The following is a 22,427-nucleotide window of genomic DNA, read 5'->3' on the forward strand; positions in this document are numbered from 1 at the left end:
TAATTTCCCAGAGGCCTCTTCCGTTTTTCTCTTTTCTCCGATGCTTTCTTTGTCATTTCGTTTCTTGTCTTCTATCGTCTATTATCGGTATCCTTTCTAGCTTACGCCTATTCCGGATAGTAGCTCAATCGCGAAACTTCCTCCCTCGCGTGGTCCACGTACATTTAATAACGCGATAGCGTGTTTATGATCATGAATTGCGGCGATTCTTTGAGGATTTTTTTTTTAATTTAATTAATACTTTAATTAATAATTTTAATTAATTCCCTTCTACTAGAGTAACTAATCTACTAGTGTACGATTATCAATTTATAGTCCTCGTAAAAAAAGGAAGCATTTTAAGTAATAACAAAACATTTTTTAATTATCTAAATATTGTATCAATAATAAATTAATTAAATATATAAATCTCTTGAAAGAGCAATAGTAATGTTAATCACACTATTATTATCAAATTTACCTAATGCAATTATATTTTATACTATTTAATTTAGTAGCTTTTTTCGCCATCACTTTTAACATAATTTATACAACTGCTAGATTGTGTCATTTAATATTATTATTTTACATTACATTTAGTCGACGATTACTGAAAAATATAGAAAGGAGAAACTCGCGCTCTCTTGGGAGATTCGCTCGCGTCGTTGATCGCGACGTACAAAAAGTCGGCGTGTCAGCGACTGCATAGAGAGGTGTATCGTCGGATGGCCTTTAAGATTCCTCTTCGTCCGCCGATGCGCCTTTCTTCTTGCCAGCAGCATCGTTCGCTCGCCCTCGTCTCTCGTTTTTTCGAAAGAATCTTAATCGCTCGCCGATAAATGACCCTCGCGAGATCGCCAGCGACCGGTGTTGTTGGTCGTTCTCGCTTTTAACCCGTCTTATTTCCGCCTTTTAATCTTTACAATCGTTCTAATTGCGCGTATATGTTATTTAGCACAATTTTAATCACGTATCTATAGATAATTCCGGTCTTAATCGCATCTCGAGGTCTGTTCTTGACATCTCGCGGTTGAAAATCTCCGCATTTCTTTATTCTGCAATTAAATTTTGGAGTCGCTAAGACTCCAAAAATGATTCAAGATTATCTATAAGATTATCTATTTTTAAATAAATATAAGATTATCTATTTAAAAGCTGATATTTAAATTTTAACGAAAAATTTTAAAGAAAAAATGAAAAAGAAATTATGCGTTAATTTTGTCCAAGAGTATATTATCGCGAAAACGGTGCTCAAGTAAAATAAATACGAAAAAAATACTCGTATTCTCACTCCTCGATAACAGAAATGAGAGATGGATATCGAGAGAATTCGTAGAGTTGGGAGAAACAGCGGGAAAAGCAAGCTTGGTAGCGAGTCACACAGGTCACTCGAGTGGCTTCGGATGAGCAAATCATTTCGCGATGGTCCTCCACGAGACGGTTTCAAAGCGCATTCTCGACAATAATCCCATCGTTGCATATCTCGTACGGTGAAAGAGCCCGAAGGGCGATTATCATTTTCGGCTTCCTCCCGAACTTGATGTCTTTCGCGAGTAATCGACCGACATGTCGCGCATTGCACCTTTTGGGAAATGTCACCTGAAGCAACGCGACCGATCGCGTGTCAATTAATTATCATTAAAATATTGCGTAATTAATTGTAATTAGAATGTAATTAATTGCATGTTGAACGTGTATCTTATTTATTAATAGTGTAGTTAGAGTTCTCTTTGCCCTTAAACAGAGTAAAATCATTAATAAACTTCTCTCTTTGCTCTTTGCTCCAGGATCGATCAAACTAGTTGTTAAAAATGTTACTGTTATCATATACAATCTAAGTATTAGGGTTGTCAACAGTCCAGTTTTGACCCGGACTGTCACAGGTTTTCAGGACTTTTAACTTCGGAATCCAGTTGACAAGTCAAATCGGACGTCATATGATTTTTAAATACATCCAAATAATAAAATGTATCTTATATTAAATAATAATAGTTTATTTTTTATTTTATTCATCCAAATTCCGTTTTTAAAATTGAAAAACAATATGTAATTTTTTCTTATAAAATTTTGTATTTAATCTAGTTTTGTGTTTTATGTTTTTATCCGATTTTGTCCGGTTAGTTTTTCAAAAACGAAATGTCTAATAATTTAGATTTTTGGATTTCGCAACCCCATCTAAGTAACATAAGATAAATTTTAAATATTTAGCAGAAGATTTTCTAGTTATAATATGTCGTTCATAATAGTTTTATATTTGAATAACAAGCATTGTTGAATAACTTAATTGGAAACATTAATACTTGTCGATATAATCTTTTACCCTCTATTTATTTATTTTTTTCTTTCTTTTCTATTATACTTTACATCCCTCAAAATATATATCTACTTTCGTCGGTAATATCGTATCTAGGAAACAGAACTTTTTATCGGCTCCGAGGATGAAAGAGGAAGGCATGTCAGCTGTTTCTCGATTTGTATGTCCCAATGGCGGTAACGACACCGCAATATTCTCGGTGGTCGACAATTATCGACCGCAGCCTTCGTTATCTGCGCTTATTTTGACATTTCGATGCTTAAAAATTATACGGCGTATTTTTATTATCATTACAAGTTCCTTACCCAATTCCCGGAATTTAAAATTAGACATCGTGAAAACCGCGATTTACATCCTCGAGTCGACCATAAGTAGAGTGACCATTCATCCTTTATTCTAAAGGACAGTTTTTTATTTTAAGTAGCTTTTAGATTTATTCATTTTTTCAAAACTCAATTTTGTCCTTTATTTTTACAGTTTGTCCTTTATATTACAATTTTCTCCTTTATTTTTTATTTAGCGTTTCAATGTCTAATGTCGTATTAACGTGAGAATTTTTCCGAAAACTTCATAGACTTCTGATAGTCACATAGTTTTTTTTTTTTTTTTTTCTCGGCGATCTCCAGGCTTGTCCTTTATTTTCTCTCTGAAAATATGGTCACCGTAACCATAAGAGAGATCCCGCGACAATGACATATCTAAACGATGGATCGCCGCTTTCGAATTCCCAAGAGTCGGACGTTTCGCCGACGCCGCTTATTTCGCGCACGTGTCCCGATGCAAGCACGGATATCGGCGGTGACCGGAAGCCACCGCGAATTCCTCGCGCCCGGAATTGAAAGTCACGGGGGTGTGAATTTTAATATCATATCGCGGGGAAGAGAAACTCTTTTCGCGCGAATGGACGCGGGAATTCTTGCGAATTCTTCGCGACACATGCGGCTTTAACACGCCTCGACGGATCTTAATATCTCGTCGAACCCTGTCAGGGGGACGGGGGGGAGGGGGTGCCTTCGCGGTATGTTTCGTCTTTTGGTATTCTCGGGCGAGATCCCGCCGACAATGACGTTGTCGACCACGCGAAACGGACGTGATTTCACGCCGGACCGAGCCGCGATTTTATACCTCTAGCCATTTTACTGTAAAATTGACAGGCGAAGCGAATATATTTCAAATTTTATATTTTATTGTGTAAAGTGTGTTATTGAAAAGCGCAATTAATATTTTATATAAAACATGAAGTGCTATTAATATTTTATATAAATCAAGAATCATACACGAGATATTAAGTAAAATTAAAAAAAAAATATATAAAGCTCCTCTGTATGTCATAGGTCCTTTAATTCTTATACAAAAAGTCTAGACTTTTTATAAAATGCTTATTTGCTAATATTCGACGCTTTATAAAAGAACTAATTTAAAAAAAAGCCTGCAATATTTTTATACAAAAAATCGATATTATATCTCTATATTTTAGTATAATATATCTGTATTATTTTTTTTTTATACAAAAAGCGATTTATTTAGCTCTTATATTTGCCAAAATGAATAAAAAATTGCATGAGGATAAAATTACCCAATTAAGAAAATGTGTAAAAATTTGAAATTTCCGATTCATTATTGCTTTCAAATGATTATATTGATAACGTACGAACGTGCATATAATATATCATAGCGAGTAAAATAATTATAAAAATTATACCAAAAGAGTAGCTTTCGCAATTACTTACATGACACCCTTATCGAAGCAAGATCGCCTTCGCGGTTAATCCTCGACTTCAAAGAGAACGCAAAGCGATGAATTGCGAGAAAAACTTGCTCGGATAAGGATATCACGCGTGCGAGAGTCGCCGAGCCGGAAAAGGTTAATATATTCTCTGGAAGCGCGTGAGGGTTAAGGTCATTAAATGGGACGGCGATGATGGTCATGGTTGGCGGAATATAAGATCACAGATAACATCGTCCGTAATTCGTTAGCGCGATGCGAACATAATAATTTTAATTTGCACCTTAGGCGCGTCTTCCCCTCCCCCGCGCGCGCTCTTCCTCCCTTTCTCGTTTTATTTACTTAATGACATTCGTCCCTATGTAATTATTCGACGGCGCGCTAACATATAATTAAAAGTCGCGAAAGTGAACACGCGCGAGGAACTATTAAAAGGACGTCGACGTGTCTTCTCCCCGAGAACAGAGAGGGGGATGAAATTTATTAAATTTTATAATTTTATAATTTCTCCAGTTAGCGATTCTCCTTATGAGTCTAAAGAAGGGTATCAAGTTTTTTCTCAATAAAGATTGGGGAGGGATTGGTGATGAAAAAGGGACGTTGATTAAAGAAATTGTACATAATTGTTTTTAAGAAATTTAGGATACTTCATTCATATATTTTTCTATTATCTTTTTTCCTCCTTATTCCTAATTATTTAGTAAAACAAAGTTGATGCTTCAATTTAATCATACAAATCCAATAGTAAAATTCAGTGGCATAATTAATATCACGTATTAATAGATTTAAATGTTTTATTAATATAAATAGCTTTACAAAAAAATTTCTAGGTAATAAACGCACTAATTCGGTTTGACATCAAAACGACATGCGCTTGCCTGGGTTTTGACAGTTCGAACGGCACGTGTTAATATTCTATGCTTTATATTTCAATAATAATTAATTTTTGATACGCGATTTAATTCGCATTTACCTTACATACATAAGTGACACATGAGCGGCTTTTCTGAATTTTCCCGCGAGATTCGCACCCAATCGGCAAGATAGATTTTTCCGTTTGCAACTTTGAATGTTATATGCGATTCCATCGATCGCACGACAGATGGCGACACCGACTTGATAAAGGTTCGGCAGGGGGAAGAGGGGGAAGATGGATTGGATTGAGTTTCGAAGTCGATATATATTGTATGTACGCATACGTAAACGCGATTTGAAAAATCTCCACGATTGATAACGTTATCGACATCGTCGAGATCGGCTTCGTTCCCTTTCCTGATAAGGCGGGGAGAGAAAATAGAGAGAGATGACGTTTGTCTGTGCGAAAAAAGCGGCGTTTAAGGACATCAGCGGAGCAACAACGCGGCCGGCAAGGACGATCGTGTCGCTGGACGTGTTGCTTCGCCATCGCGAGGAGATTCGAGGACCGAGTCGAGGGAGATCCGTCCGTCCGAGAATGAACGCGGAAATATTTTCAGACAATGAGAAGAGAATGGCCACGGGAGAATTGATACGGTCGGGAAAGCCTCTTACGTTAATACCTCGCGGCCGCCGTTGCTGACAAACGTTTTTCTCCCCCTTTTTGTCGAGCGGGAGGGGGGGGATATCGCTGGTTTGGCCGGTCTAGCTTTTCAACTTGTAAGAGGTACGGTTATACAATCGAACCGAAGAATTTGTCGATTTTATTATCATTTGCCAGTGCTTGGGAGAATATCCTATGCGCGATTTTTTAAAGAAATTTTCAAACATTTGTTATCGCCAGGAATTTATTTGTATACCATAAATATGTGTCTTCTCTCTCACAGATATTAAGAGGCAGATAAATTAATTATAATGTGAAAATGTAAAAGAGAATTTTATTATGCAAAGCTGGGTACAAGTATAATACGGTTGTAATTATACAGCAACAAGTGAGGTGATGTACATTTCATTATTGATTGAGAGGGCCTTCCATAATTTTTCCATACTGCATCTTATGATTCTGGTTTAACAGTGTGATATATTTATAATCAATCCCATGAAAACAGTTAGTATTAGAAATAAAAGCTAGAGAGTTTTGATTCTTTTAGGACTGATACGTGAAAATGCCTTCCATGGAGTATCTCGTTGGAAATGAGAGTCAACGTAGCACGCAAGGATTCTAGATTCTATCCCTACCCTGCCACGTTGCTATATCAGTGTGGCGTCAGTCCTGGTCAGGACGCAGCCTTAGTTCAGTGTACTTCCAGCAGTGCTATCGAAGGCATCGCAGGCTCAATCTTGCAATCTAACAAAAAGATTTTTGCAGTGTTTGTAGTTTACAAGATCACTCCACTTCTATCAGAATCATAATAGATCCTTGTAGACTTAACAAATTTAAAGGCTGCCTGTGTTAGATTCCACCACTAAGATGGTATGTACTTTGATTCTTCTCTTTTGACTCAGGTAAATGTGCAGTGAAGCGAGGTGATTCACTATGACAGCTTCTCATTTCATATTTCTTTCATATTTCTTTGTATGGGTAGGGATCAAATTTCCACACTTATAGGAGAGCTGTTCCTCCTCTCTTCGATAGCTCCGCACTAGTGATATAGTAATATTGAAATTATTGTAAATTGTTACAAGTCAATAATATAAATTTATTATATACTTTGTATCACCTATGTGAATATATAAGAAAAATTTCTCTTTTGAATTTGTATAATTAATATTATATATCCAGTATATATGTATACAAGTTTCAACCTTTCAATGTAATTTGATGCCATATGTTGTTAACTCCATTAATGTAATGGAAACAAGTTGTTAAATAATCGTGCATACAAGGAATATCCCTTCAAGCATATAGTTGCACATTTGCCACTTAAATTATGGACCATATGAACCATATTTCTATGCCCTGCCATAACAAAGAGGCAGACCCTAAAGGTATAATGGCCTTTTCTTCCATAGATTGCTTCACCTCATAAACCTATTAATATTTTTCCGCTGTATTAGAGCTCGATTTCAGTAATATACAGGATATTAAACTCGCGAGAGATAGATGTAGACATTTTCAGACCTGGTAAGAGCATTCAATGGATTGCGTTATAGGTTTTGTGGATCAATACCACACAAAATGGTCTGCGCAACAGACCAATAGGGGTATGCATATATACATGTATACGCAGAGATGCATCCCTCTGCGCAGCCTGCTAGGAGATGGTTCCTTTGCTATGCTCCACCCTTACAATTCCTGACAACAGAAAAAACCTCCCTTAGCTGCTTAATTGAGAGATATGACTCACCGCAGAGCTCCATCGATCCAGCATCCCAGATTTCTCTTCTTTGTTGGCACGTACCAACTCCCTGCTCCTTCGCAGAGCTATAATATTTAAACTATGTTGAGAAATCAATAAAATCTTTATATATTATATTATTTTTACATATAATATTATTTTTTTGTTTAGCAGATATTTATACTGCTAATAAAAATATTAAGCAATCTTTCCATTTTTACTGTAATTTGCATATTTTGCTTTTCTTTGCATCAAAATGTAATTTAATAATTATAAAGATGGTTATTCTAATGAATACATTTTTTGTTTTATTGTAATTAAATAAAATATTTTGGCAGTCGCATTTTTGGTCAGACATATTATATTTTATTGTAAAAATGTAAACTACATTTTAACAGTCATATTTATTGTAAAATCTGTTTCAGGTTGGGACTAACCATGTCCTCTAAGAGGCATCGTGGGCGAATATTAAGTGTAGATAACAAAATTGTACATGAGGGCCATAATAGATAGGATGAGCGCATCTCGACATAACGAAGCGCGTTGCTTCAATGAAAACTCTCCCCGACCACCGGTGCCAGGTAAAATAAAACAAACTTAAATTAAACGAGTAGAGGAGTATGTGAAAGAAAGCCATGTGAAATTGTTAGCTTTTTTTTTTACAAATGCAGTGTACTAGCAATTCTTCACGTTCTTTTTGTAAAAGAAATTGAATTTTTTAATAAAATATAAAAATATCTTCTTCCAAGAAAGATACAATATTAAAATTATTAAATTTTGTCGATAACTTATGGCTTTTTTTCAATTGTTACGAAATCGTCTCCATATAAGTTTAGAATATTGTCCCAATAATGTCCCAATTAATCTAAATGCTTAATATTTGTTATTTTTTATAAAGGAAATATAATACCAATGTGTTTTGAAACTTATTTCAATAAAACCTTCGCATGTTTTAGGAGAGGAAACAGGAAGCTATGTCAGCCGGATCCGTCCACAGAGTCCCGCTTTGACACCTAGACGTTCTTCTTTCGCGACACCGCACGCCTCCAGCGGTGATTGCGATGCTTCCGCGCCATTGGGATTTGAGCCGGAGGGTTGTTGCGGAACCACTACCATGGAGAGCAATTTGCGTCCTGCTCACGAAAGATGGGCGGACAATCTGCACTCCCTGTTAGAGGATTCGGTGGGTCTGGAGCTATTTAAGAGGTACCTGGATGAAGAGGGGCACTTGGATCCGCTCATATTTTGGTTTGCCTGCGAGGGTCTCAAACAACAAGTAGATGTTGGAAAGATCCCGCAACTGGTGAAGCTCATCCATCAGAGGTTTTTTCGCAAATCTCGATTAACCATACCGGAAAATGTGATGAAGGAAGCAGATCGGCGGGTCAAGGAAGGCCGCGCCGATCAAAAGGTATTCGACATCGTGCAGTTGGAAGTCGAGCGGCTGATCAACGAGACGACATATCCCAACTTCTTCAAGTCCGATGTATACCTCCACTATGTTCAATCCTGCCAGAATACCAATTCGGGCGGTTGCCCGAGTTCGAGTTCGGGCAGTCGCGAGATGTCCATCTCTTGCGGGCCGAGTTTACTGCCCACCGTGCACGAAGACAGCGAATACGTCGACATCATGCACAATTCGCACTCGACCGGCGGAACATGCGGAGAACTGAGAGAATTAAGATTGACCAAAGATGTCCTGATGGCTACCCAACAAAGTAGAGCGATGGATCTACGACCGAGGCCAGAGGCATACGCCGGGTAATAATGCGCTTTTCTTAAAAATACCGAGTTTTATCTTGAAATACTATTCGTCATTCTGTACAGTACTGCTCAGTTCTGCAATGAATGCCTTAACAGTGCTATCATTTCTTTTTGAAGCTTGATGTGATGAAACTTGCATAATCTGAATTAAATTTTAAGTTTACATTTTATTGTCACCGATTCCCGAGCAATTGACATCATCAAAAGATAAATTTGCTATCCCCCCTTTCCCCGTAATAACGTTTTTTTTTTAATAATTTATCCAATTATATAATTTTTTTTATTTCTATTTTTTGTTTGCAAAATAACTCCGTTTTATACTTTCCGTTTATTTAGTTGTTTTTGTTGTACTGTTTTGCGTGGCACTTGTAGCATTTACTTGCAACATGGGGCTAGTCCATATCATATGCACGTATCCAGATTGCACGCACAATATTCCTCCTACAATCCAGTATCCAGACAGGATTCCGAGCTTCAGAGTTTGAGCAGTGATGCACGTACCGAAGTGGACAATATGTCCCTCAACGATGGATCCATGTAAGTTTCTTTCGTTTTTTTTTCTTGCCTTAATGTGCATAGCTTTTATTTTACATCGAAAAGAAAGAGTGGAAAGTGTTTTTAATTTTTATTTTAATCACATTAAAATTTTTAATAATTTAATATCGAATTAAATTAATAATAATAACAAAAAGGAAAAGGCTTGTTTAGGACCAAGAAATTCGCAGATGGTATTGCATGTTTTGTAAATCTATAATTTAAAAGAACAAATTTTTGAATATACAAACATTTCGATCCCTTTCGGATCCTCTTCATTTTGACAATGCTGATTTAATGGAACATTCCCAATGTAGGGACAGCGTCACGCAAAAAAACATTTCGCGTTATTAACGTAATATCCAGTCATAATTTAAAATCTTTATCAGTTACCTTCACCGACTCGACTGCGACATCGATGTTTATTTTACAATTTTATTATTCGACCTTGTACAGTGTTACTTCCCGTTTGTTTTTATTTTTATATTTTTTTATCTATGTAGTCTAAAATTTCTTTCCATGTATGTTCCATTAAATCAGCATTGTCACACTAAAGAGGGTCCCAAAGGGACCGAAACGTTTGTATATTCAAAAATTTGTTCTTTTAAATTATAAATTTACAAAACGCAGTACCACCTGCGAATTTCTTGGTCCTAAACAAGCTTTTCCCTTTTTGTTATTAATTTATCATTTGGGTCAATTACGCGTAGTTTTATTTATTTATTTATTTCATTTTTTTATTTATATTTTTAATTCTTTTTTTATCTTGGTTAATATTAATAACATTTATTACTAATTTGTACGTATTTATGATTATTATCTGCAGCGATGGAATGAGCGGTGGACAGAGGAGCAAAAAGCAATATGTGAAGCAATCTAGTAGGGCAATCAAAGAATCCGCGAATATAAATCGTGAGTCCATGGTGCACCATGTCGTCCCGCGAACCCAGCGTATGGCATCTCCGAAACAAATGCCAGCGGAACAATTCGCGGAAATGCTCACGCAGAAACTGGAGATTCTAGCGCGAGAGCAAAAAAATCAGGAGAAACTGGACAAATGTTTGCAGCAAGGGAACGATCTGTCCATCGATAATGACATATCGTTAGAAACGATCAACGGAGCAGTCCATAAGACTTTAGGTGATGCGCCGAAGGAAAAATTGCCCCTGGAGGAAGATAGCGATCAAGCGATCCTCGACGAACATGTGTCTCGCGTCTGGTCGGACCAGACACCGTCGAGAACTCCCAGGCTCTCGCCTGAGAGAAGGCGTCCTGCGCACAATTATCCACGATCTTACAAGCAGAGAAAAGAAAAAGACGTAGACTCCACATTCTCAGTGGATAGCGGTAATATCCACGATTTTCAGGATGGCAGCGACCTCCTCGGGGCTAGTTCTATGAGTTCTCTAGGCTCGCATCTGCCCAAATCTAAATCCGTGCCATGCGATTATGCCGATTCCCTCCACAAGCAGGATCTTTATCTCCAAGGTAAATTAAATGAATTAAACAGACGATTCGTTTAGATATGTGGGAACCGAATTATGACTTTTAAAGTAAAATGTTCTCTCATTTGCAGGTCATGAACAGAGATTCCGAAGGTCAGACATGACAAGACGATCAGCCACAAAGAAATCAATGGCAGAATTAACGGACAGCGGGGTGAGCGTCGTCAGTGACGTGCCGCCTTCCATAAATAAGGATATTCGTCTGATACCCCGGTTCAAGGAAACGGACAAGAAGGTGGACTTGAAACACAGTTGTCGTCACGGTAAGAGATATGGTTCGCGGAGCGGATCCTTGGAAAGGCCAAACAGAGAAACATGGAGCATGGGTGTACCTGCTCAACCGTTTGTTGCTGATCCGGGAATGCCACCTTTAACACCACCTCACACGGTAAATCGAAATTATTCCTCTCTCTTCACGTGTTTGACAGTATATGCATTACAAGTATATATATATATATATATATATATATATATATATATATTGCAGGATATACAACTAGAGGAGACATGCAGGAGATTAAAAGAGGAAAATAGAATGCGCGCCAGTTGCAAGCAACGACCTTTGAATGTTTCCAAACAGACGTATGAGTCCGCGTCGCAGAGTCAACCCTACGTTCAGTCCAATCAATCTACATTGAGGAAACCGAAGCAGGATGCAGGCGATTTTACCATTGTTGTGTTCAGTTTCTGTGACGAGCAGTTTCCATACAGGACAAAGATTCCTGGTCATAACGTCACTTTGAAACAGTTCAAAGAGTATCTTCCGAAGAAAGGAAGCTACCGGTAACGTATAACATCATCATGACTTTGTTATTAATATTTGTTATCAATTTCATTAATTTTATATTATTTCGCTATATTTTCCTTATCGTAGATACTTCTTTAAAACGGAATGCGAGGACTTGGATATGAAAGTTATACAGGAAGAGATAACGGATGATACCGAAGTTTTGCCATTGTGGGAAGGTAAAGTGATGGCGCAAGTTAAAGCGCTCGAGTAATAGACTGAATAGAAAAAACTGAGCGAGAGAAAAACATGCACGATTTTTAACCAAGTGCCGCAATAAATATTTAAGAGATTCTACCGATACATACACACACACACACACACACATACTCTAGACCGGCAAATCGATGCGCTCGGTATTTATATATATATATACACATACATATTAACGCTTGTCACGCGGCCTCCATCTTTCATAATTGCCTAAGAAAGTAGTTTTAATTGATAGAAAAAGAAATTATCGAATCGAGCAATATCGTTGCACGAATGAACGCTGCGAAAAAGGAAGAAGAAATGGCCTCATATTAAACTGCCAATCGAATGTCCTCGAAACAATGTTATATTCTTCTTTTCGTTGCCTGCTTCCAATTTTGCGTCAGAATCATTTACGCGTATCTAAGGCAGAGAAGAGCGTTCTTTTTTATCCTCCCTCTTTAAGATTATTTTATCAACAAATTTACGCAGCTCGTGCGCGACAGCGCTTTAATGTACATAAATTAGTATGTAGTGTGAGTTTCACGACAGGGCGACGACATTACGTCGATACGGACTTTGCCAAGCGAAATTATTTGCCGTAATTCCGTCTGGTTTGGTATCAACGTCACTTTTACGGGGCAATTTGGAAAAGAACGGCAACAAAAGCGCGTCGAATCGTACCGTATATATATTGCGACCGGCTAAACAATTTCTTCCTCTCGAAGACTTCCCATAGTTTTCCAAACGACTGTACAAAGGTAGTGATCGCGTAACTGATCGCCTTAGTAAGGTCCGCGCAGGCACTAAATTTACATAGGTGAGAATAATCACAAATTGGCGTTTAAAATATTACGTGTATTTTACACGAATAAGACATTGCGCGTCTTGCTTAATACACATAATATATTTTACGCGATGCAACGTACAATGTGGAGAATATAAAATTGAAAAAAAAAGTTATGAAAATCATATTTTTTTTCATATTTTATTGTGCCACTATTATCGTTGTGTCATTGTCAATCATCCGACATTGCGAAACAAGCTCACAAATATAGAGCCTAAACACATACGTGACGATTGATAGTACATGTATCTAAAAAACGCAATTTTGATATCGGAACGGCAAACACCATGGAAACAAAAAAAAAGAACTCGTTAGCGTTTAGATTGTATTAATGTATTATCAGGTGCGGAAATATGTGCCTTTTTAGTACGATAAGAGATCGAAATAAGCCTAAGAAAGAGAAGTTGAGAGATATTTATAAATTGCAGTACAGGGGCCCAATCCTGATAGGAGAAAACATTTTGTGTCCATTATTGATATATTCCCTCAAAATTATATCTACATCGATATGTATCGACGATTTTCCGCCTCATATATCACGGTTTCGACTATAGCAGTTTATTTAAACCTTTCAGTCTTATCAAAAATTAAAGTTTCCGGTTTTAGACTGTGTCTTCGAGCAAAGAATCTCTAATCCCGAGATTTTTTTTATGCAGACGTACACTCATATTCTTGATCAGTATTTATCTCGTAGACGCTAATCGCGCGCGTGTTTCATTACTTTTTTTTTTGAAAATTTTTCTGGACAACTGATTTTATTTCTCTGTACGTGTGTAGATCACTCAAATTCTAATTCTTGTTACATATTCGAAAAATAAAACTTATCTTTGCTGTATAAATATAGACTGTTAGTAGTTTATCAAGCGATAAGAATTTCCAAGTATAACGATTTTTGACTAATCATATGATAATTTCATGTGAAAATCAAATCGCCAACAAATGTTTTATCAAATTCTTTAATTAGTAAACAAACAAAAGATACTAATTAACATTATGGTTATAATTTATATATATCTGTATCTATATATTATTGTGTGTTTGATTATTTTATATAGATTGTGTCATCAATCGTGTCTCGATACATGTATATATACACAAACTATATCTATATTATATATAAAAAAAACTATATTATATAGTTTTATAATCAGAGTCTGGATCTCGGTGCCGTTTTCCCCACTCCAAGTGCATGGTAAAGGCCGAGCGCCGGTCTAACGTAGCAAAGAGGGCACTGTGGCGTAGAATACAAATACATATATATTATATATATATATATATATATATATATATATATATATATATATATATGTTTATTTAATGTTATACATAATATATCAATTATATATATATATAAACATAGTGTATACATATATATATGTATGTATGTATGTATATATATTTACACTTTTTGTTATATAACCACATATATTTTATTATATATATAATCATATATTATATATCATATAACCATATATTATATATCTATATATATATTTGTATCCTACGCCACGGTGCTTTCTGTTTATAACAAGCATACAGTAACTGCAGTCTATTCTTATATAGTCAAAGCTTATACGTATCACATTCTAATAGAGATAGCGCAATAGCGTCAAAAGAGATTCTTAATTTACTCTTTCCAATCATTTATCGTTTCGATTTGTAAAAGGATGACATTATTCAATTGATTTGCATTTCTAACTCGTATCAAAAAAATTACATAAATGAAAAATCTTTTATTGAAGAAAAAGATAAAATTTAAGACTGAAAGGATTAAATTGTGTAACATTTAATTGAAAGTACAATATAAAAAAAACAATGTTTGCCAATGTTTTATCAGGTGGCCCTAAAATCGATGATTCGATTGTGTCTTAATTTGCCGAAATTCATTTCCTACGCGTAATCTCTGTAGGAAAGCCGGAGGAAAAAACAATAAAACCGTAGAAACGACGTATGTACCGTTTATTTATGAATTTAGTCGTGCCGCCACAAATCGAAAACGATGGCGGTTGATAACGTTTTTTAATTGTATGTACGTAATTGATCATCATCAATTAATATCAGACGAACGTTAAAGTGTTCCTGTACCTAATTAATTAATAATTATTATTGTATATCTAAAATATTGAGAGAATAATAATGCGATTTTCACTGAATCAAATGAACACAAGTTTTATTGTTTTTCCAAATGCTTCGTCCTGTAATCCTGTACCTACTACATGATGCAGTTTATATCATTTTTAAAAGACACAAGATAATTTTTTTGTACGATGATTTTCATGTTTGCATATAATTAAAAAAAATAAGGCCAATGAAGTAATCTTCTATTGGAATCATTTAATTTGATAAAGTTCGTGTGTGACAGAATTATTTTTATTTATAATAAAATGGTTCGAGAGAGAGAGAGAGATTTTAATATTTTATTAAATTTGCAATCAAACCGGATAACAATAATATATTTCAGTACTGTACAAAGTTCAATAGAGCTCGATAATACTTTTCTCTACTATAAATTTGTATATTGCTGACAGTATTTTACAAATCTGTCTTATTCGTTTCCATCATATTCTATTTATTCTATTGCGAGACCTATTAATTATGAAATATTCTTTAAAAGTATATTTCTAATAAATATATGTAAAAATGTATAACAAAATCAAGATGTCAAACGTTTCTCAGGAAGATGTATATATCCAGTAAGAAGAACATATCGTGTTTTGTATAAATGGTAAAAAGTACGACAATATTTGTAGCCTAATGGACCATCGCGTATATAGAATCCATGCGTATCTATGAATCATGATTCTATTTATGCTATAACGATAGCCAGATGAACGCACAATGTATTCCGTATCGACATTGATCAGATTCAATAAGATTACCCTCGAGATGGTGAACAATGATAAGGAATCTTGTAAATATTTATCAATAACTGTAATCAAGATAACTATAATCTAGAATGTTACTGTGACGATGGTGGATATGCAGGATTGTACGGAGCTTGTTTAGCATACGCCTCGCTGTTGTACGGCGGGGGTTGTGGTATTCCTAAAAAAATTTCATTAGAGATAATTATACATGACTTACATACATTACTTATGGGATGGAAAGAAAATTATTTGCAAATTTTTTTGTATGATATCAACATTTCTATAACAGCCAAGAAATTTTTAAAATGTAAATCTGTGGTACGAAATAAGTCTTTTTAAGAAGAAATTATTTTATAGCTTGGCGTTTTATTAAAAAGCTTGAATTTATATTTTATTAAAAAGACAAAATAATGCATATATAGATATTTTGATGAAATACCTATTGAACTCGTTGGATATGGAGCAATATTTGGAGCTGCTTGACTGTAGCTTGGTGGCAGATTTGCCTGGGGTTGAATTACTTGCACAACAGGTGTCTGAACTTCTGCAACAAGTACTCGTGTAATAGGTACAAAGAGATCCTGACCATACGCAAGTTCGTTTCAGAGACAGCAAGCAAATTAGCATCAAAAATTCAAATCAACGAAATAAAAAAAGCAAAGTGCACAATTTAATAAAATCTACATTTTTTAATAAAAGGCAATATCTCTTTTAACTGATAATTGAGAGTTCTTGTTCTTCAAATGTATTTTTTATATTAAACATATTTTATTAAAAAGAGAGGAATGATATATAAATGATAGTGTGAGCGATGAATTGGATTATATATATAATAATTTGAGATTTTATGAAAAATGTATATATTTTGTAGTATCTTATATTTAATTAAATACATGGCCTGCATGTTATTACTATAATATTTGATTAGTCAAATTCTAAATGCAAGCAAGTTAAATGTTACATAAATGAGCACAGAGGATTACAAAGAATGTTTATTTGGACGCACTCGAATGATTTAAATCGAACGAATCACACATGTAGAATAAAATTAAAGATCAAGTTTACATACAAAATGTTTCATCAAGTTTGTTCTTATTGATACCTACTATTATAACTACATGTCTCGCTTTCTCTTTAAATTTATGCGCATTCCAATAGTATAAAAAATAATAAATACATTTGCATACTTCCAATAGTATAAAAAAATAATATATATGTAAAATATTGTTAATATTTGTAAAATAAAGACTATTATATATCATCACACATTATCACACAATTATGTGGAACACTGCATAAGTACATTAGGTACATCATTTTAGGAAATTCTTAATGTTACACAAAATGAAGCTGATAGAAATATCGAAATAAATTTTATACAAAATATTCAATATCAAAATCTAGTACACAGTTTTACAGTAGTACATCAGACTCGGTTTCCACTGTGCAAGCTATTTTAGGCTCTAAGAATGAATTCTCCATGTAAAAATACTTTTATTGAATAAATATACTTTATAAATATATTTTTATTAATATATTTTATAAATATACTTTTATTCGATAAAAGTTAAAAATGACTTCTAACAGAAATAATCTGCTGTCATAATATATTTAAAAAAAAAATAAATATCCCTGTGCATGAACATTCTTACAAGGAGAATTCACTTAATGATATATGAATATGAGTATATATATATATATATATAGGGAAAGGAATATATATAAATTTACGTTCTTTATATGAGAATTATCTCAATGCGAGGTTACATATAAAAAGCAGAGGATACAAATAACTGTGAAAAAATCTTTCAAACCCTGACATGCAAATACTCTTCGCAGGAGGGTGTGTCGGAATGGTATTATGCCATGGCTCTAGATCCTAAAAAAAATGACGATTCCATTACTGGCCAATTCAAAATTTATCGATACTTGGTTTTATTACTAATGTATTGCATTTGTTTACATCACGTAAAAATTGTAGCGTAAATTGTTATTGTAAATGTTTTGTATCTTTGAATATTTTTTTCACGAAAGCTATTGCTGCTGTCTCTGATCATTCGATTCATACGTAATGGAAAATATTGTATACTATCGAACATGTAATGAATTCATAACATTAGGAAAAATCACGAGTAGTGACACAATCGATACGGGAAAAATTCAAGAAAAGAACTTACTGCCATAGACAGTGCCTTGATGACGACGGCGATACCACGGGCAGCAGCTGCAGCAGAGACAGGATATACAACACATTATCAGTCCAATTACTATAGCTGCGACGATTATCACGGGAACGATGATGCCGAGTCTTGTAAAAGAAATATTATGTACGTATTAAAAATATTGCATATTATTTTTCGTTATGCAAACCATAATATTCTCAAAAATGATAAACTATATTATATTCTTATATTATTTTAGCTATTATATAAATGATCTAAGGAATTGAGCATTATTCAGAATTAATGTATCAATTAATGTATCATAAGAAACTTATTTTGAAAGTGTGTTATGAGCAATTATAAAGACCTTACCCGGTTTTCACCGCAAACTCCTCGGCGTCGCAACAATAGGTCCTTTCATTAGATATATCGTAGCAGCAATAAGACTTGTCGGACGGATCTAGGATACCCGGGCATTGGTCAAATGGCTTCTCCCAAAAATTCTTTTTAGCGCCAAAAGAACAGTCCATCCCTAAAAAGTGAGCAGCTCGTACAATAATATTCTCTTTGTTAGCGCGCAATAATTTTTTATACACAACATATTCTTGAAAATATAAAAATATCTTTGCCCAAACTAAACCAAACTATTGTTGACAGGACGTTAATCTTCCGGCTAATATATAATTTCAAATACAATTTAATTAATAAAAAACTAATTTTTTGTTATTATTAATAAATAATATATAAATATATAATATATAAATTTATAACTAAATATATATTTATATATTTTTTTATATACAATTATATATTTTAATATATATTTAATATACATTTAATGTATATTTAATATATCTAAGAGATATATTAATATTATATATATATATATATATATATATATATATATATATATATATATAATCTAGCTGTAAAAATAATTTGAAATATATATTTTATACGTAATAAAGTCGCTAGTATAAAAGCTCAGGAATGCGCGCATTCAGCTCAGAAATTACATTACCAAATAATAAACACGAACAGTAAATATTAAACTGTATAATACATGAGCGAGATTAGAGGCACGTTTAGGATGACGCATTTTGTTCCTGGAAGAAAGAGAGCTCATCAGAGTTTTGATAAACTTTTCAAAGGAAGAGAGATTAATTTTCTACTACTTGTGACGTGTCTCTCAAGCTAGAGCATCTTCTTTTTGCTCGAATATTTTTCCGCCTCGGCAACGTGGAAAATCGAATTAAAGAAAGTCGAAGTTAAATATAAAAATTTGTAAGCGAAAATCTAAGAAATGTCAGGACGATACCAAAATTGGATGAAATATAGACGATTCGTTAGCCGCGCTGTTATCGAAGAGGTAGGAATGTATATAAAGATTTAAAGATAGGTACAAAGAAAGGAGAGAGACACGCAGACGTAGGCAAGCGAACACGTAATCGAAAACGAGAAATGCGAAGCGAGCGAAATGACGATAATTTTGAGCTATTATAAGCGAGAAAGACCGGTTATAATTTCAAGATTATTTTAAATAAATGTGTGTGCTGAAGAGTTAAGTTCCATAAAAATTTTGAGTGGTTATTTTTATTTATAATCGAAGCCCTTGCAAATTAATGAAAATAATAAAAGTACACGAAAGAATTTAATTGTTTTGTGTATATAGCCTTTTCTCTTAATTTTTGTATTCTTCTTTTTTTTAGATTCTTAGAACATCCGATTAGATTCGAGAATATCTTTGATAAAAATCTTTAAAAAAAATATCTTTAATGAAAAATATCTTTGATAAAAAAAGTTATGAGCGGAAGTTGATATCAAGCTATGTTGCAGTTATCGAGAACTCTAGTAACAACGACTCCAACAATCGGGAATAAAAACTCATAAGATAAAATCATTTCTGCATCATCATTAGAGGCAGGATTTCGTACTGCTAAATGTAATCAATCAACGTGTTTTAACCCACTACTATTGCACAAGTATTATCTCGTTTCGTGAGTGATTTTTTGTTCAATTTTACAACATTGAGTCATCCTCGCCATTTCTCGAGCGAATGAAGTTTCCTTTACCTAGGATGCGTTCCCTTTAACGTCTGCAATGCTCATATCATTTCATCCCTGTTGTTGATCAAAAATTAAATGAAGATAAATGATGTGAGTGTTAAAAGAAATGAACGAACCTTAACCGATCATCTGGTAGATTTTTCGAAATTTGAGATTGAAATTTTGAGATTGAAACTCTCATTTATTTGACGAGCCACCAGAAAGATACTTAAAAAAAATTTTTTTTAATCTTCTTGAAAAGATTCTAAACAGGATATATGACGCAAGATGATATATTACAGTTATTTAGAAAGGAACAAAGGATGAACAGAAGTTCATCGATAGGATATTGATAATATTTGTGCGATTTAACTTGCATATATTCGCTGAATAAATACAGTCTGATTGCTGAACGATAACATTGGACATTATGATTATGAAACTACGATTATAATCAAATTGCGTCAAAACAGGTAATCGACGTTCGTTTCGTTGAAGAGAGATAAAGAAAATCATTCGTACGGGAAGCCTCTTCTATCAACAAATGCATATTTTTTTTTACTATCTTATCTCACATATAGAAACAACGCTTCATTAACCGGAATCAGTGTCATAAATGAAACAATTTCTCTTTCTTCAACATCGTAATGTTATCCATATATGCATAATGACACATTATAAATTATCTCTTTATCTGATAAATATTAAGAAATAATGAGATCATTTTTAAAAGATATTAAAGCTATTAAAAAAAAGAAAGCTTCAAAATTATTTTTAATTTGTCCTGTAAAAAAATGTGTACTAATTACAATACAATTTGTAAAAGAAAAGAAACACACTATCCAGCTCACAATAGCCATCGCAAGATTCAAACGAGATTTCAATTAAGTCGATTTGTAAAGCTGATAAGCATTTATTATCAATTTACGACCTAATTTCAAGATTGATGGTTCACTCGATGATATTCGTTCCCCTCGTTTTTTCATATATGTATTCGATTACACGCGTCTGAAACAACGCGCATGATTTTTCGAGATCGGATTTCACTCGCGGAAAAAAAATGAATTGGAGACGAGTGGTTCAATTTTGACTCAATCATCCACATACTTTTCGATGATCTAACTTTTATAGTCATCAGATTTCGCGTTTTATTCAATACGTTAATACAAAAATGGTAACAATTAATAATTTGTATAATTTAACGATTATAATTCTTTTTTCAATCGTAAAACATGAAGTGCACTGCGGATAACGATATATATATATATATATATATTCATATATGACGCTAATAATTCTATATTGCATACATATATAAATATTTTTTGTTCGAACACTTGTCCTGCCCCCTCTTCCTCGTCTCTCGTGGCGCACAATGAAAATCTTTTGTTCGCTTTCTGCTGCTTCCATCTTCTCGCAAAATTTTCTCCTCCCATTTTCTCTCTAAACATATCCGACTACACACTTGTATCATTTTACAGAAAGTGACGTAGCGAGGGCGAGGTTTTTTTTCGTCAAACGCGTGCTTCATCCACGCCACTCCCCATCGCCCCTTGGCTCCCAAATCTATCGGATGATTCATATCCTCTTTCATATTCATTTCATATTCATTCTCTTACCATGAACATATCCCGCGTACAGGCAGATCAGCAAGAATGCTCCCGCGAGGCGCGACATTTTGACGTTCTCAGATTTGGACTTGGAAGAGCGCTCGGTGGTCGATTACGTTATACGTCGCTTCGAAAGACCACGATTGGACTGACTCAACCACTCAACGACGGGACGAGATTGGCGAGGGCCCCAAACAACCACAGACAACAACCTGTATCAAGTTCGCGATACCGCCAGATACGAGCATGAGCACGGATGCAAGAAACGACTGGCCGTGGGACGATAAAACACGAGGGGAAGGGAAGCGAAGCTCGAGATTTGAAGACTACGTAGGAAGAGAGGGATACACATTAATCGAATAATGCTTGTTTCTACTAACGTCGTTTAACTTTAATCTTAGCTTAACTCACTCTTTGTCTCCTTCTAACTGTTCCTTTAGAAAGAGACAAAGAATGAGTTAAGCTAAGATTAAAGTTAAGCGGCGTTGGTAGAAATTGCCATAAATGGGATTAATCCCTCTGTCTCTCTTTCTGACGAGAGAGTGGAGAAGGAGAAGGATGATCAGCTGATCCAATCGTGCCGGAGTCGCTCAGCTGAGCGTCTGCGCAGACGCGAATGAGAGAGGAGGAAACTCTACACTTATTTTCTCTCTTTTTTTTAGACTATTAAATTTTGATGCTACAAATTAATCGAAATTAAGTTTGAATCGTATTGACAGAAATGGGCATTTGAGAGTAAAATCGGTTTTTACACACATATATGCACAATATCATAAATATGGCGAGATAAACTTGTGACAGCCGATTGCATTCTATAGCTTTGCACTGGTTCAAAGGTTAT

General features: G+C 34.5%; 2 protein-coding genes across 16 annotated transcripts in view; one reads left to right on the plus strand and one right to left on the minus strand.

The window, feature by feature from the left end:
- Axn (protein axin) overlaps positions 1-17,396 on the plus strand; it is a 39,170-nt gene extending 21,774 nt beyond the window's left edge. For 5 of the 9 annotated variants that reach the window (XM_083090677.1, XM_083090678.1, XM_083090681.1 and 2 more), the window contains 7 exons: positions 7,699-7,854; positions 8,230-9,034; positions 9,374-9,574; positions 10,398-11,059; positions 11,148-11,464; positions 11,564-11,859; positions 11,951-17,396. In XM_083090677.1, the coding sequence (XP_082946803.1) occupies positions 7,767-7,854; positions 8,230-9,034; positions 9,374-9,574; positions 10,398-11,059; positions 11,148-11,464; positions 11,564-11,859; positions 11,951-12,077 (2,496 nt within the window). In that variant the 5' untranslated portion in view covers positions 7,699-7,766 and the 3' untranslated portion in view covers positions 12,078-17,396. Of the gene's footprint in view, positions 1-5,145; positions 5,662-6,085; positions 6,409-7,698; positions 7,855-8,229; positions 9,035-9,373; positions 9,575-10,397; positions 11,060-11,147; positions 11,465-11,563; positions 11,860-11,950 lie in introns of those variants that run through there. The other 4 variants (XM_083090680.1, XM_083090683.1, XM_083090685.1 and 1 more) reach the window with 4 other exon arrangements.
- Positions 15,306-21,935, minus strand: LOC145966553 (uncharacterized). Of its 7 annotated transcripts, none has more exons than XR_014437068.1 (6): positions 21,596-21,859; positions 18,304-18,463; positions 17,947-18,077; positions 17,590-17,648; positions 16,209-16,310; positions 15,819-15,947 (listed from the first exon to the last, which is right to left on the minus strand). XR_014437068.1 is itself a non-coding variant. In XM_083090693.1 (5 exons), the coding sequence occupies exons 1-5, from the start codon at positions 21,651-21,653 to the stop codon at positions 15,862-15,864; spliced, it is 453 nt and encodes a 150-aa protein (XP_082946819.1). In that variant the 5' UTR covers positions 21,654-21,935; the 3' UTR covers positions 15,306-15,861. The 7 variants fall into 7 exon arrangements, 5 of the variants coding, with proteins under 5 accessions (XP_082946819.1, XP_082946818.1, XP_082946817.1 ...); XR_014437067.1 differs by having other exon boundaries at positions 16,209-16,313; XM_083090693.1 differs by lacking the exon at positions 17,590-17,648 and having other exon boundaries at positions 15,306-15,947; positions 17,947-17,993; positions 21,596-21,935.
- Between the last annotated feature and the right edge of the window lie 492 nt (positions 21,936-22,427).

This window comes from Camponotus vicinus, unplaced genomic scaffold (genome assembly GCF_025532165.1).
Source record: "Camponotus vicinus isolate PSW18456_S1 unplaced genomic scaffold, iyCamVici1.0 SCAF_2, whole genome shotgun sequence".
Lineage (NCBI taxonomy): Eukaryota > Metazoa > Arthropoda > Insecta > Hymenoptera > Formicidae > Camponotus > Camponotus vicinus.

What these genes read in the sequence shown, in the direction of transcription:
- LOC145966553 (XM_083090690.1), bottom strand. Translation starts at nt 21,653, where the DNA reads ATGTCGCGCCTCGCGGGAGCATTCTTGCTGATCTGCCTGTACGCGGGA. An exon ending in GTACGCGGGATATGTTCATG is followed by an intron (nt 18,464 to 21,595) that starts GTAAGAGAATGA and finishes CTCACTTTTTAG; the next exon opens with GGATGGACTGTTCTTTTGGC. An exon ending in GAGTTTGCGGTGAAAACCGG is followed by an intron (nt 18,078 to 18,303) that starts GTAAGGTCTTTA and finishes TTCTTTTACAAG; the next exon opens with ACTCGGCATCATCGTTCCCG.